This window comes from Phocoena sinus, chromosome 20, assembly GCF_008692025.1.
Source record: "Phocoena sinus isolate mPhoSin1 chromosome 20, mPhoSin1.pri, whole genome shotgun sequence".
Classification (NCBI taxonomy): Eukaryota; Metazoa; Chordata; class Mammalia; order Artiodactyla; family Phocoenidae; genus Phocoena; species Phocoena sinus.
The window spans coordinates 33667813-33683638 of NC_045782.1; the positions used below are offsets into that span (position 1 = coordinate 33667813).

The 15826-nt window shown below is 44.8% G+C and overlaps 2 protein-coding genes across 14 annotated transcripts in view; one reads left to right on the forward strand and one right to left on the reverse strand.

Moving 5' to 3' along the window:
- Window positions 1-5795, forward strand: part of MBTD1 (mbt domain containing 1) — a 70200-nt gene extending 64405 nt beyond the window's left edge. For all 13 annotated transcript variants that reach the window (XM_032615666.1, XM_032615665.1, XM_032615667.1 and 10 more), the window contains one exon: window positions 2462-5795. In XM_032615666.1, coding sequence (XP_032471557.1) covers window positions 2462-2580 — 119 coding nt within the window. In that variant the 3' untranslated portion in view covers window positions 2581-5795. The remainder of the gene's footprint in view (window positions 1-2461) is intronic.
- A 2903-nt stretch (window positions 5796-8698) lies between these two features.
- On the reverse strand, window positions 8699-12716 carry NME2 (NME/NM23 nucleoside diphosphate kinase 2). The gene is made up of 5 exons (XM_032616718.1): window positions 12571-12716; window positions 12153-12282; window positions 11093-11194; window positions 9736-9848; window positions 8699-8955 (listed from the first exon to the last, which is right to left on the reverse strand). The coding sequence occupies exons 2-5, from the start codon at window positions 12276-12278 to the stop codon at window positions 8838-8840; spliced, it is 459 nt and encodes a 152-aa protein (XP_032472609.1). The 5' UTR covers window positions 12279-12282; window positions 12571-12716; the 3' UTR covers window positions 8699-8837.
- Between the last annotated feature and the right edge of the window lie 3110 nt (window positions 12717-15826).

The following is a 15826-nucleotide window of genomic DNA, read 5'->3' on the forward strand; positions in this document are numbered from 1 at the left end:
GCTTCTCTTGTAGCAGAGCACGGGCTCTAGTTACGCGGGCTCAGTAGTTGTGGCTCGCAGGCTCTAGAGCACAGGCTCAGTAGTTGTGGCATACAGGCTTAGTTGCAACGCGGCATGTGGGATCTTCCCGGACCCAGGCTTGAACCCGTGTCCCAGGCATTGGCAGGCGGATTCTTAACCACTGCGCCACCAGGAAAGCCCCAAAAGATTATTCTTTAAATTATTAAATAAGCTGTCAAAGACCATTATTTTTGAAACTAATCTTTTGTAACTAAAATCAAGACACAAAGTATTTTTCTATTACTATTTGACTTTAAAAATAGCCATTTTAATATTGTTCCACGTGGTGTTATTGTTTCATGAAACTTAGTTGGCTTACTACTCATCTAAATACTGAGTCCTAATTCTCATAAATTGACCTTTTTCCCCCTGTATAAGCAGTTCCCAATTTACATTCCATATATATCTTCATCCTCTCACTCCAATTGTTATGAAAAGAGCCATAAAAAAAGAAACAAAAAAATTTCATCTTTCCTTTGGAGACAGTCCCTGCAGGAAGCAGACAGGTGGTTACTCAGTGGCTGAGCAGCCAGTCTGAGAGTCACAAGTTGTGCAGAGGGAGGCCTTAGGCTACATTGGTTCCCACTGTTAATAGCCCTTCAAGAATGCTAGTCTTATGTTACCAAGTCTCCCTACTTTTCATGGTTTTATATGAAATCTCCTGTTTCAGAATATTCAGTCAATTTGAAAGAACCACAGGGCAGAGGTGAGGGAGGGAAAAGCCCAGTTTGTGAACTCTGACTTAACAGATCTCTGTGCTGAAGAAATTGAAGAAGAAAGTTAGCATTACTCACCATGGGATTAGATTCCAGTGAGAATATAAGCATAAAAGATCACCTGTTCTTTAAATTATTTGAAACTTTACCAACTCAATTTTGGTTGAACAGTAACTTTTTAAGAAACTCAAATATATCTCTGAGAGGTTGGCAGTTACTAAGACTAGTGTTTGTTTAACACCTAGCTGAGATCATTTTCATTTAAAAAGTAGGAAAGTAATTTTTTTGAAGGGAGGTGTTCTATAGGAAGTAGAGGGTTGGCTTTGGGGAAAGGATTTAGGGCAGCCTGAAATAACTGACTAACTGCGTTGAGGTAACTTAAGAGATGTTTATAAAAAGAGATAGGAAAATCTCAGAATTAAACAACCTAAACTTTTGCCTAAGACCAGTGCTGGGACCAGCAAAGAAAACATTCCTCTTTTTCTTCTTGCTTGTCCATGCAGTAAGAAGAGCCCTCCTGTCACTAAAAATTATGACTAGCATGACTTCAGTGACTACCAAGAAACCTAAACCTCACTGAAAATACTGGAAACTGAAAAACAGTTGTCCATAAAAATAAAGACCTATTGGAACATGACCTGTTCATAAATTGAAGATTGCCTATACTGTTGTTTGTTTTCATTAAAAAAGAAGTCTTCAGGGCTTCCCTGGTGGCGTAGTGGTTGAGAGTCCGCCTGCCAATGCAGGGGACACAGGTTCGTGCCCCGGTCCGGGAAGATCCCACATGCTGCGGAGCGGCTGGGCCTGTGAGCCAAGGCCGCTGAGCCTGTGCGTCTGGAGCCTGTGCTCCGCAATGGGAGAGGCCACAACAGTGAGAGGCCCACGTACCGCAAAAAAAAAAAAAAAAAAGAAGAAGCCTTCAGATAAGGACTCAGACAGGTAGTACTACTGTTAAGTGATCCCATTGGTAATGTCAACTGTTTTTGTTTTTGTCTTCTTTTTTGGCCGCACTGCACAGCTTGCAGGGTCTTAGTTCCCCCATCTGGGATTGAACCCGTGCCCTTGGCATTGAAAGTGCAGAGTCCTAACCACTGGACCACCAGGGAATTCCCAAAGTTAGCTGTTTTTTTATACCAAGGATTTTCATGTTGCTGGTGTCAATCATTTTTTATTTTACCTAAAATGATTACTTAAGTTTTTCTTCATTTTAGTTTTAATACAGGTGTTTAATATTATCAGATTTATATCTTTTTTATGAAGAGAGTCTTTAGGTACTCCTTGGAGATAATAACATGTTAACGTCATTTGTTGTGTTACTTATTATTCAGAACTATCCAAGAAATATGCTGTTTATGTAGACATTGACATAAGAGTGAATACTTAATCATGAGAAAACTTCTAATCATTCTAGTCAAATTAGTGATCACTGTTACCTTCAGCGTTTCATTGACAGTGTCCATTTGTGCCGTGTCCATTTTGCAGTATTGTTCCTTTTTGGAACTCTTCTTAACTATGAATATACTTTGAAAATTAAAATTAATTAAGTGCTCTTCCTTCGGGGGGGTTAGTTTTAAGAGTTGTTGAAGACATGAAGAAGTCTTATTAACTGTGAAGCTGGTGGAACATGAAGCAATCTGAATATTCTAGAAAGACTTGATAACATCTTGTACATTTATTTCTTACAGTGACTACATTGCAGCTGAAGGAGGAGTTGATAGATGGAGAGGATTATAATTTCCTCCAAGGAGCCTCTGATCAGGAAAGCAATGGCTCTGCCAACTTCTACATCAAGCAAGAGCCCTGAGGTTGCTCAGAAACTGAGGGTGGGAGGGAAAAAGTTTTACACAGGACTGATTTATAATCAATCCGGCTGTACAGCGGGGCTATTCTACCGGGACATTTTGCTAAACATAGAAAATTTCAGTTCCAGATTTTTCAAGTGGGTAGGGAAACTATTTTAGCTGTGGGGGGAAATTTTTCAATTTATAAAGATGGACAATTTTTGTGTTGTATTTGAAGCTTTTGAAAGAATTTTGTAATATTTTCCAAGTTTGGATTTATGTGCATTGTTAACAAGAACTGAAATTCTAACTTTTTTGGTAAGATTAAAGTTTAGGTAGCAGGATTGAAGGAAATGATTTAAGAAGGATATAGTTGTAAATGCAAATGAACTGTCATTACAAATGAACCTTTTTGGTACCTGTTGGGAGATTTTGGGATTTTGGAAGTTAGGCCAGTCACATCTCCAGCTTCCTCTGCTACAGAATATGCAACTGAACCCCCCCATCCCCGCCCCATGGAGAGCCCATCCCCGCCCCATGGAGAGCCCATCCCCGCCCCATGGAGAGCTCATCCCCGCCCCATGGAGAGCTCATCCCCGCCCCATGGAGAGCTCATCACCACACAGATCACGGAAGGGTCACTAAGTCTGCTTGTTGGCATCTTATTGCAGCCCATTTTAAATATTTGTACAGAAGTGCTTTTCATTCTGTGAAAATTTCTTTAGAGTTCTGTATGAAACTGGAAGAACTCTGGATACTTTTATATGTTCTCTTTTAATTAAAAAATGAGTAAAATTATCCTAACACTAAAGTGTTAAACTGGAATGGTTGACAAGATATACAAGATCTCAGTCTACATGTTGAGGGGTTGGGGAAAATGCAATATTGTCCTAAGTTTATTTTATTTTCCTTACTAAAAAATACCCCACAAAAGGGATTCTCATCAGTTCTCTGCCATTTCTCTCCATCTGTGAGATAATACTTGGTATAACCACACCCCAAAACACATGTTCTGTATTACCAGGAGAATCAAATTAACAGTTGTTTAAAGCCAAGATAAGTTTAGATTTCAAAATCATTCCAGCTCTGCTTTTAACTATCCTGGACTTGTTAGAAAACTAATTTGAAAGAGAATTTAATTTTCTTAAAATTTAAAGGCAATTCATACTAATTATATATATATAATTAGTATGAATTGTCTTTAACTCTATTCAGAATTAATTTTAACAATAGTAATGGATTTGGACCATTTTGAACATTCCCTATTTTAAAATTCACATGGCTTCCTTTGAAAAAAGGATATAAAGGTAAATTGGTGAAAGGTTTGCTCTCTGCATTTTTTGACTTTCTGAGTTGTGACTGAATGAGAGAGCTTTAGCATTTACCAGTGAGGTTCATAAACTAAACTCTCAGGAATTACTTGCATCTGTTCTAGAAGTGCTTCTGGGTCTTAGCCTGGCCTCTTCAGAGTGCTAATATTGACCATCTCCTCTGGAATATAGGTAGGGCTAATTAGAAATTAATCAAAATGATTAACCTCTACAGTCCTTCAGCCTATGGAATGCTTTAAAAAATGTTAATGGAAAGCCCCAGGAGACCATTTTAGGTAAGATTTTTTTTGTTTGAATTTTAAAATGCATAAAACATTAAAAACCAGCAATTTATTTTCTAAAATATTGCTCTACTTTTGGGAATAATAGCATTGGTAATATGCACAGGTTTACCTCATTCTATGCAAGAGGGGTTAATATCATAAGGTTTTATAGTTGCTACTGGAAGTAAAATTTGTTACTTTATAGTATAAGAATGTATGGAATCGCATGTCAACATTTCTTAATACTGACTCTTTAGGGGCATAAATGCAGATCATATCAATGCCAAGTTGATTCTCATGTGTCAGATATATGTGAATTCAGCTGTTAAATTACTGGATATTTATCTTAAACAACATTACTGAGAGGGACCTACTGTAAATGTGACATCCTCACACTTCCCAAATCTTTAACTTTTAAGAATCTTCCTATAAACTTAAAGCCTGGAAGACTTCCAAAAAGCAAGGGTTACAACAATCTTTATTCTCAGGCTTAGTGAATTAAACCCAGGACTCCGATTCCATGATATGGGCACAAGAAGCCAGTTGTATCGTGTGCTCTAACAGTACCCTGGGCTTAGAGGCTCTATAGGGAACTGAATAAACCAGGAGGGATTTGATTTGGAGCCTGGTAATTAGTTCTGTGAAATGCTCATTTGTAGCCAGGTTTTATAAGCTTCCAGTTCTACAGCAAAGCCAGGCTCTGAGTGTTCTCAGATTTCCCACCTATTTATGAAGTGTTTCGTGTCTTAATCCCATGACCAACGTTAAATGTTGGTAAGGACTTCCTACCGAATAAACACAATCTGAAGCCCTCTTCATTGTTCAGACTCTAACTCCCTGCTGCCGATGAACAGAAAATGAGTTGATGCAGAGGAGATTTATGTCTTAGCCACAACTCCAGGTGTACAACTCAGTAGCCCCATTCTATTCTACGGTTCAAATGTACTGCTGACCTTGGGTTTGTTTTGTTTTTTTCCTGTTAGGATTATTTGGGGACTTTTGGTAGTTTTAAACTCTTTAACCTTTTCCTTGCTGTGTATGAGGAAAGCTAAAGCTGTTATCAACTTCTTATTCTACGGATACTAACACGGGTTTTCAGTGTTTGTTTGTTTTTATTATTATTAATTTTGTGTGATGTGAATACCCTCTCCCGTCAATATTTGTATTATGGTGCTATATATTTGGTAATGATCCTTTACTATTGGGAAGGGATTTTAAAAATACTGTGATTAAACTGGGTTTCTTCCTTTGATTTTCATATTTTAAATAAAGCCACAGTCATTTATACAAAAGAAAAGTATCTGTCCCTGGGCAAATCTTTTGAGGACAGAGGTCAAAGTAAACTGCATAAGGTTTTTACATCATTTCTGTATGTATTTGATAAATAGATCAATATCTGTACAAATTTAATCTTTTATTTTCTTGGTAACTTGTGATCATTGAGAAAGTGTTTGAAACTTTCTCGTAAAGTGTATATAATGGCGTGAAAAATTCCTTTGGAGAAATTTATGTTCCTTTCATTTTTACCAAATTGCAGATTTTCAGCATGGATGTGAAAAGCATTAAAATTATAACTTTGTGTACAAGATGAAAATAATTCACTAAATTTGCCCTTTTTTACACAAAATAAAACGTTAAAGTTAAGTTGTATATGAGCAATTCTTTAATATGCTTTGATATTTGAGGGATTTCCTTTTTTATTCAAAATATTGAGTGCCGCCCTTTATTTATTTTATTTATTTATTTTTTTTGGCCGCACCACGCAGCATGCAGGATCCTAGTTCCCCAACCAGGGATTGAACCTGCACCCCTTGCAGTGGAAGCACGGAGTCTTAACCATTGGACGGCCAGGGAAGTCCCTTGAGTGCCTTCTATAAGCAGTCGAAGGCACCTGGGAAAGTCAGATCAGTTCCTCCCTCACAGAACCTGTACTCTCATAAGGTAAGCCAGCACAAGTGAGGAAGGATTTACTGCTGGCTGACGAGAGGAAGAGAATATGGGTGGATATATGGCCATAGTTGCATTTGAGCCAGGATCTCACTTGGAGGGAATAGGCAAAAAACGGGAGGGGTGAGTGTGGACCCCCTGTGGGGAAATTAAATCACTTTAGTCAGAACATGGTGTTTCAGGGTTGGCATGATTGCTAGGAGACTTTTTTTTTTTCCAGCTCCGTTAACCTCAGCAACAAGGTTCATAGGATGTAAACGAATTATCCCGGCTTGCTCTTGCTGTTTACATTAAGAGGGAACGCAGACACCCTCCTTTATCAACAGCTGACTCTGTGGGAAATTATCCAACTTTTACTGCAGAAGCAGCTTGTAGAGAATTTTATGGATGTTAGACAGTAATGAGACGGATTGGGTATCTTTAGTAGTTAATTTCATCACTTTAGAAAAATATAACACACTCCAAGAGAGACAGAACCTAATTTCTGCCCTGCTTCCTACCTTAAATGGCTTGAAAACAGTTGCCCTAGTAAACTGGAATTCCCAGGTTGGCCTCAATTACTACCCCGAGCTTTGACATATACATTCTTCTTTAAACCCTTACGCGCCTCTTGGGAAACTAGTTTCCTAAAGTGCTTTATGCCCATGTTTTAAGAGGAACAAATGTTTCCCCAAAACAAGTAACTTTAGCACTGTGTTGTTTATCCAGCCTTGTGAGACGGGGAGAACAGCAACTATTTCCTTTCTGCAGACTCTTACTGAGGCTAGGTTAACATCCCTTTTTGGCCTGTTAAGAATTCCAAGCCTCACAAGCAGGCCAAAGCAGGGCTTGCCTATTAACAACAAATAATTGTATAAAAAGTAATGCATTTTTAAAAATGCATTTATTATATGTTTAAAGTACAGCTTTATGAAAGCATAAAAGGTTCTGAATTAGTTGTCCACTTTCACACACCCAACTGGTATATAGGATTAGGTCCAAAACCCAACCTTACTCCAGAGGCAGTGCTTTTGTCCTCTCCATAGCCTACCCTTCCTCATTCAGTTCTACCAAATTAAGTCCTAACATTCATATCCTTCCTCTCAGCTCTCACCACTCCAAATCTGACTTCATCACCCTCCAAACTCATGACTTTATCACATCACTTGGAAAACTATATAAAGGTAGTAAAGCACAGTGGCCAAGAGCAGAGTCTGAAGCCAGCTACTTGCATTGGAACTTGACTCCTTCACTTGTTAAGCTCTCTAACTTGACTCAGTTTCCTCAATTATAAAATAGGATACTAGTACCAACTTCCTAAGAGTTGTGAACATTAAATGAAGACATGTACGTGAAGTTCTTAGAACAACCCTGGCACAGAGTAAGCCTATACATAGTAACCGCTGCTGCTGCTGACAGGTACCTTAGCCACTGTGCATGTGGATCCAGGGTGGGCACCTCCACATTAGAATGCAGACCCCAGGCCTGCCCCAGGATCTAATTTCAGTAAACCGCCATTTAATGTAGTGAAAGCATGTAGCATATATAAACATGAGATTCACTTGAAACTAAAAAATAATTTAGAAAACGTTCAATTTCTCGTCAATCGTTGACTTGAAATTAGAATCCTGACACTTCTGTACCAAGCTGTTGATGTGTTTGTCATTGTCTTATAGTATAGCAACGTGCATAAAAAAATGTAACGTTGAGGGCGTTCCCTGGTGGCCTAGTGGTTAGGATTCTGGGCTTTCACTGCTGTGGCTCGGGTTCAATCCCTGGTCGGGGAACTGAGATCCTGCAAAGCCATGTGGCCAAAAAAAAAACAAAAACATGTAATGTTGAGTCTTTTATATGGAAGTGGCATGAAAAGCTTTCACCGGTTTCCTAAGAAAACAGGTATTCATAAACCCACATATTTCTATAATCTCATTTTTAAGGCAGACTCCAGATGCTAGTGAAAATTTATATTGATAGGCGCTCTTTGGCATCATTTTACAACTGTACCAATCCCGCAAAATTAACAGGCAATGTGGATTGTAACCACTTACTACTAGCCCAGGAAATAAGCACGATAAATATCTCATCCCAGGGTAGAGTAAGAAGGGAGGTAGGGTTGCAGGGAATATTTGTGTACCAGCTACGGGCCAGGCACTAGGTTAACTGCTTTACATGCATTGTTTCATTTAATCCTGCATTGCCATGGTATCATCCTCACCTGACAGGTGTCCTTAGGCTTCCATTTCCTCATACGTAACTTGCCCAATTTGCAATCAACAAGAATGTAAATCTGGACAACTTGACTAGTCTATGTTTCATTCTGCCAAGTTTCAACAAATTCTTTGTACAGAAATGTGCATTTCTACATCAGCTAAAGTGGTTGGGATCTTTATTATGTTCATTATTTCCTTATTAGTTTCCTCAGATACACAACCAGTGCCACACTTGTCCTCTTCAGCCTCACTGCTTTCCCTCCTAGAGTCTGGAAGTATACCAGGTGCTGAGAAGGATTAAATCATTTTTCCATAACAAGCAGGATTAATTTGTTCTGGATAACACTATGATAGCCAGGGAACCAAGTCACGTCTTCCAGCTTAGTAACCAGTAATCACCAGAGTCTGCACCCCGTTTTCAAAGGCTTTATTGGTAGATATACTTTAGGAAAGAAACATCCATCCTACTGCTTCCAAGTTAGTGGAATGAAGAGCTGTGCCCAGGGACACATCAGGTGGTGCCAGAGGGGACTGATGCTCCGTCCGCCTCTTATTCATAAATCCAGTCAAAAGCACAAGACTTGTACTCAACCAGTTCTTCAGGCTTAAACCACAGGCTGATTTCTTTCTCAGCACTTTTTACTGAATCACTGCCATGAATGATGTTCCTAAGAAGGAGAACAATTTCTAGTTACCACATTTTAAAGTACAAAAGTCTGTTTAATGGATAAAGCAAAGGACAGTCACTGAAGACCTTTTCAGCCAGTTGCTCCTTGAAGCAGCTGACCACCCCCAAGTATCTCCTCTTAAAAGCAACTATAAAAGTACTTAAGCCAAAAGCATCACTTGGTTCAACTTTATTATGCTTCTAAATTTTCAAAACAGTGCTTGTACCCAAGATTGCCACAAAACATTACTTCTCAAGTTTTGAAAAATACAGGAATACCCAGACCAAAACCCAAACTATATGTGACGTATTCATTACCAACAGCCATTGCTGCTGTATTTTCTTACGACACTAATGTGCAAAGTCCAGTCAAAACATTCGCGCTCACTGACAATCCCTTTCTTCCGTTTGAGTCTCATAACTATACAAATTTTTGCAGAGATTCTGTATGAGTGAGGGAACCAAAAAGGCTGAAAGTGACACACCCTTGGACACAGCACCACAAAGGGCAGAGCCAAGGCTAGACCCCTTCCTTGCTCCACTCTCCGCACTTTCTGCCGTCACGAAGGACCCACCGCAGGCAGCTCCCTTGTGCGATGCCTTGGCTAAAATTTTAAGTAGCCTAGAGAAGTAACTATTTAAGAGAGCATTCATCCAATGATAATTACCACCTAATTTAAACGTTCAAAATTTTCTAAAATTGGAATATGCCAAAAATGTTTGTTTTAAACCCAAGTTAAGTGGCTTTGAGGAAAAGTCATTAGTGTCCCTTGGAACTTACCTGCCAACTTGAACGCAGAAGTCGCCACGAATGGTGCCCGGCTTAGAATCTGCTGGGTTGGTCTCCCCAAGCATCACTCTCCCTGTCTTCACTACATTCAGGCCCTCCCAGACCTTGATATTAGGGAAGAGGAATTTCATCAGTTCTGCCATTCAGGACCATTAAAAACAAACATTTACCTCTACCTAACAGCACATATCGGTAAGACCAATCAGTGACGTGATTATCAGCCAACCCCAGTAGCAGTAGGGGCCGATGTAAAATACTCCATCCCAAGTATATTGCTAGGATACAGAGAAAAAGTCTGCCCAACTTGGGGACTTCCCACTCTGGCTGAGACAGAGATTAAAAAGACTGAAGAGGGCTTCCCTGGTGGCGCAGTGGTTGAGAGTCCGCCTGCCGATGCAGGGGACACTGGTTCGTGTCCCGGTCCGGGAGGATCCCACATGCCGCGGAGCTGCTGGGCCCATGCGCCATGGCCACTGAGCCTGCGCGTCCGGAGCCTGTGCTCCGCAATGGGAGAGGCCACAACAGTGAGAGGCCCGCATACCGCAAAAAAAAAAAAAAAAAAGACTGAAGAATCTTTATGCAGCCACAAACTCAAAAAATAGTGGTGAAAGGGTAAAGAAAAGTGAGCAGACTGGAACAGGATCAGTGGGAAGGGCATCGCAGAAGACTGTTAGAGCAAGATATGGCAAAGACTGACATGAAAAGGGAAAATGTATTCCAGGGAAAAGAAGAAAGAAGAAAAGGTCACCCTCAGGGAACAGGAAGTAGGGCTTCTTTCCCAACAACTTTATTAACTCCCTATTATACCCTCTACCTGTATTCACTTCATTTCCAATTGGACATTAATGCCACAGGAAGAAATAGACCAGTTCATTTCTAGCACAGGATCACAGAGAAGTCTTTTTAAGTTCTGATTCTCACTTCCTTTTTCCTCCCAAGTTCCCAGTTGGTCTGTAAACTAACTCACTCCAGCAGGCTGCCTTTGTAAAACAAGGCATTTGGGGGCTTCCCTGGTGGCGCAGTGGTTGAGAGTCCGCCTGCCGATGCAGGGGACACGGGTTCGTGCCCCAGTCCGGGAAGATCCCACATGCTGCGGAGTGGCTGGGCCCGTGAGCCATGGCCGCTGAGCCTGCGCGTCCGGAGCCTGTGCTCCGCAGCGGGAGAGGCCACAACAGTGAGAGGCTCGCGTACCGCAAAAAAAAAAAAAAAAAAAAAAAAAAAAAAACAACCAAGGAATTTGGAGTATCTGCGGAAGATGTCCAGAAAGGAACATGAAGACACTGAGCAAACCCAGTTACCTGTCAGCTGTGACTTCCTTGGTTCCCTCTCCTCCAGCACAAGCACTTACCATGGCCACAACCGGCCCAGAGCTCATGTACTTCACCAGCCCTGGGAAGAATGGGCGGTCTTTCAGGTCAATGTAGTGCTGTTTGAGGAGTTCCTCAGAGGCCTGGCATTGAAGAGGAGGGACCAGTTAGGAAGTAAACTAGAAAGGCTCAAATACCGCTCTATCCCATCCTCAGAACCCACCCACCTCCCCCCACCAGTAACATGGTAGGTTCTCTAAAAGTCTGGGTGTGTATTTTAGCTCACATTCATAAGGTGTGTATTTAAAAAAAAAAAAAACCCATCCAAACCATGAAACTGATGCTATCTTAGCGGAAAGATTGTTCTGATCATGAAGACACCGTCATGTCAACGACCTGACGGATGTTATAATCCTTAGAAAGAGGTGGTTAGGGAGTTAAGTGTTGGCTGCAATCAAAGGAAATATGCCAGACAGAGGTCATATCAAACCCTCTGGCCCATTCCCAATGCCCTTTTAAACATTTCAGACGTTAACTGAGAAAGCTTGGTTTAAATTTCAGTTCTTAGGTACTTATCCCCTAAGGTCCAGATCTGTACCCCAAATTGGAAGATAAAGTTACTGCCCTATGCCAAAGGGAGCCTGCAGAGAAAGGGCAGAGTAAGGCACACCCCACCTAAGACCTCAATCATCTCAGAGTTGCAAGCTGAAGCACAAAAGGATTCCAGCCTCCATCCCGTGCCTGGGTGGACCTGCGTGGGCCCGGGGCGCAGACCTCCTCCACTCCCTGCTGCCCCCCTGCGGCCCACTGCCCGTCGCAGCCGCGGGAAGGAAGCAGCCCTGGAGCCTGAGTCACGTCACCTCCGCTTAACTTTCCAAGGGCGTCTGTCCCCCCGGGCCTCGGGGAAGGGTCTAGCGGGCCCGTGGAGCCCTGGGTGTGGGGGGGGGCGGGGGTTGGAGGCCCAAAGCAAAGGGGTATTCGCGGGTCCGAAATCAGCCAAGGGGGACTCCGACTAGGAAAAGACACGCGGATCGACGCTGCGGGTAAGGAAAACCACCCGCGACCTCGCCGCCGCGGGGGGAGGGGAGCGGGGCGCGTCACCTGAAGGAACTTCATGGCCACAAGGCGGAATCCCTTCTGCTCGAAGCGCTTGATGATCTCGCCCACCAGGCCGCGCTGCACGCCGTCGGGCTTGATGGCGATGAAGGTGCGCTCCGCGTGGGCCATGGTCCTGCGGGAGGCAGGTGCGGTCAGGGCGTCGCGGCCGCGTTCACACAGGCCTCGAGGGGGCCCGGGGCCCGGACCCCGGGCCGGAGGCCACGTGGCTCCGGCGCCCGCCAGCCGCCACCGCGGGGACACGTGGGCTGCGGGACGCCTCAGCCCTGCCAGCGCCGCGCCGCAGCCCCTCAGCCGTCCCCGGGTGCCCGCGGAGGACACTCGGCAGGGGTCCCGGGGGAGCGCCTGGCCTGCGGGACCGAGGGGGCCCGAGGGCGGGAAGGGATCGGAGCCGCCGTCTTACCGGTAAGAGGGCGGGCGCGGGCGGCGATGCGGGCCTGAGCCGAGAGCTTAGCTACCGGCACCGCCGCAGGGAGCCCGCGGAGGAGGGGCCGGCGGCGGCCACACCCAGGACGGCCCTCCGCCCAACCCGCGAGGCCGGACGCTTCCGGACGACTCTGTCCACGCCCCGGGTTTGCAGAATAAGCCAGCGAGGGCTCCAGGGGCAGGAAGTGATTTCTACCCCACCTGGATGTGCCAGAAGTAGAACTGCGCGCGGCCAATCCAACTCCTGTCTTCAGTACCTCCTCACACGCGCGCGCGCAAACCTCTACTGGTCTTGAGTCAGTACCCCGGCCAGTACTATCTGCTTTTCCCCATTCACCGAGCACCCAGAGCTGCTTTCTCTCCTCCCCGTCTAGCACAAGTCCTTATCCTACCTGTGAAATACAGTTTCCCCTTCCCTCCCCTCTGCTTGAGCCCTGCTTCAAGCCCTCCACTTCCCTCATCCGAACTGGCGGCCTCCCAATGCGCGTCCACCTCACTTCTCCCCGCAAGGAGCCTCCCTCAGCACCCTCCTCAAACACCATCTGACCCTCGGCCCTGCTTTGATGACTCCCCCTGCCTGGAGGATGGCATCCAAGGCTGATTTAGCAAAATACCCCATACCCTGCTCCCTCCTGCCTGTCTCCCCACCCACCTTCCCAGCCCAATTAAGCTGCCCTGTTCCCACCCTGAGATGTTGATCTCTGCCCCCAGCATCATTGCGTGGCCAGGTTATTCAGTTCAGCCTGAGACACACCCTTGACAAGATTCTAGATTCTCTCATAGAAATCAGGCCTATCATACGTTTGCAGACAATCCCTATCTCTTCTCTGCCTGACAAACCACTAGCCACCCTTTGGTGGTGCCCAGCTTCCCTGGAGGAGCCAGCAAGCCCCTCCTCTCAGTAAGTGTACACTCACCCCCACCCCCACCCCCACCCCTCCAGCAGTGCTTACAGCCTGAGGCGGGCAGAGCCCCTGAGTTTCTCTCCTCAGGGCGGTGAGCTGACTACAGGAATCACGTGTCATCACCCTAGTGGTCCTGGCACTGCACTGATAACCTGTGTTAGATGCTGTGACAGTCCAGGCCTCTATTATACCTTGCTGGCTTTCCAAACTTCTAGTTGCACAGCATTAAACAACAGTACACTAGCAGTCTTCATTCTGGAGCAAGGACACCCAGTGTTCCCTTGGGCCTCAATCTGCAGTACACTTTTATTTGGGCTTCCTTTTCAGGGTTAGCAAATGTCAATTGTGGGAAAGAGTGGGAATTTCACTGGATATTTCTCCGCAGAGCCGTTTGCCCCTTGGTCTGGTCACTACCTTGCGGTACAGCCGACGGCAGCCCTCTGCCTTTCACCTCTCCTTTCCTTCCTGGGAAGACTGTCCTTAACTGCGGAAGGTATAAATGAAGAGGCAAGGGGGCAGGGCACAATCCTTAAAGAATGACACAGCCCTTGAGAAAAAGTGGATACATCAAGAACCGGTTAGAACCAACTAGGCCCAAGATGGTGGAAGATTCAACTTCCAGTAGAACCTGCGCCTCATTATACGCTCACTGTACTACATTAGCCTTAAATGACACACCCACCGGCACCGTGACAGTTCCAAGGCCAACCCTAAAGGCCAAAAAGTGGGCAGTGGCCCAAATCCTGGAAATCCCTGAGCCTTCTCCGAGGTGGTTAGAATATTCCTCCCACTCCTTAGCCTATGGAATTACCCAGCCCATGAAAACCAACCACCCCCGCACCTCAGGCCTGCTCTGCCTTCTGACACAGACTGCATTCTGTCTATGGAATTGTAACTGAGCAGGACCCCGTGGGGCCTTCTGGGGCAGACCCTTCCCCCATATCCTCTGCTCTAGCTCCTCTCTGAAGTACCCAGATAACAGTACCTGATGCACATTTCCTGAGTTGTTTTACAGATGTGAAAACCCCCCACCAAATGGAAGATATTAACTATTTGATGACCATGAACACATAGCCCCCAGGCCTCCCAGAGCCTAAGGACTGATTATGTTAACCCCTGGGGCACCACCCTGTTACTTCACCATCAACCCATTAGAGAACTGTACACAAGCTGATCACATACCCTGTGACACACACACCCTCTCCCCCACCCCACCCTCCACCCCCCCACACCCCTACCCCACCACCCCCACCCCCGCCAACCTGGTCTTTAAAAATGCTTTGCTGAAACCCTTTGGGGAGTTGGGGGTTTCAGGGGCCTGAGCCACCCGTCTCCTTGCACGGCCCTGCAATAAGCCTTGCTCTGCTCCAAACTCCAACATTTAGGCGTTGTCTGGCCTCACTGTGCATCAAGCACACGAACACAAGTTCAGTAACAGAATGTGTATCTCTCTCAGTCAGCCTCTTTGACTTCACCATGGCTTGCTCTTGAATTCTTTCCTGCGCAAAGCCAAGTACCCTCACTTAGCAGCCTGTCCCAGGAGCTCGCCCAAGACCTGGGACATGACCATTCTCTCGCACCCCATTTTCCTGCAACATCTTTACAAAGGAAGAGGAAGAAGGTGGTCTTCTCCCCTCCCCACTTTTCCTTAGATTATAAAAACGTAGCCCACTTAGTTCTCAGGGAAAAGCCCTCTTGCCTGCCCACTCGTATCCTTCACAAGTGTCCTCTATGTTAATAAATCTACTTCTTACCTATCACTTTGTCTCTTGCTGAATTCCTTCTGTGCCAAGACATAAACAACCCGAGCTCCATTAAGTCCTGAGATGAGCTGTGCAGTTTCATGACCCTGCTGCCTCGCTACACACATATTCATTCCCCCAAAGTCCTGGTACTCTATTTCACTCCCCACTCTTTGTATGAAACAGAAACGCATCTATTCCTCAGCTGCCCAAACAAAAGGTGGCCCCCCATGGGAGAAATCCTTCCACAATGTAACTTATAGCAAATCATCGTGCATGTTGTACATTTTAAATATCTTACAATTTTATTTGTCAGTTGTATCTCAGTAAAACTGGGGGGAAAAAATCTAAGCAGGTCCGGTACATAGAAGTGGTGATGGTGGTAAGGCTCTGATCCTTGAGGTGGTCCAGAGATTCAGTTCCCTCCAACCAATCCAGGATGGTTACCACCCCTATATCCGCCTTCCAGCACGTTGGGAAGGGAAGTATGATTATCCCTTCCTTTTCAGGGTACAACCTTGAATTTACCACCTTCACTTTTTCGTGTCTCTTTGGCCAGAGCTTAGTCCTGTGGCTGTATCTAGCT

Coding starts and splice junctions, on each gene's coding strand:
- NME2 (XM_032616718.1), bottom strand. CDS start 12,278: ATGGCCCACGCGGAGCGCACCTTCATCGCCATCAAGCCCGACGGCGTG. Junction 11,195..12,152: donor TGGCCATGAAGTTCCTTCAG/GTGACGCGCCCC, acceptor CTTCAATGCCAG/GCCTCTGAGGAACTCCTCAA. Junction 8,956..9,735: donor TTCTGCGTTCAAGTTGGCAG/GTAAGTTCCAAG, acceptor TCTCCTTCTTAG/GAACATCATTCATGGCAGTG.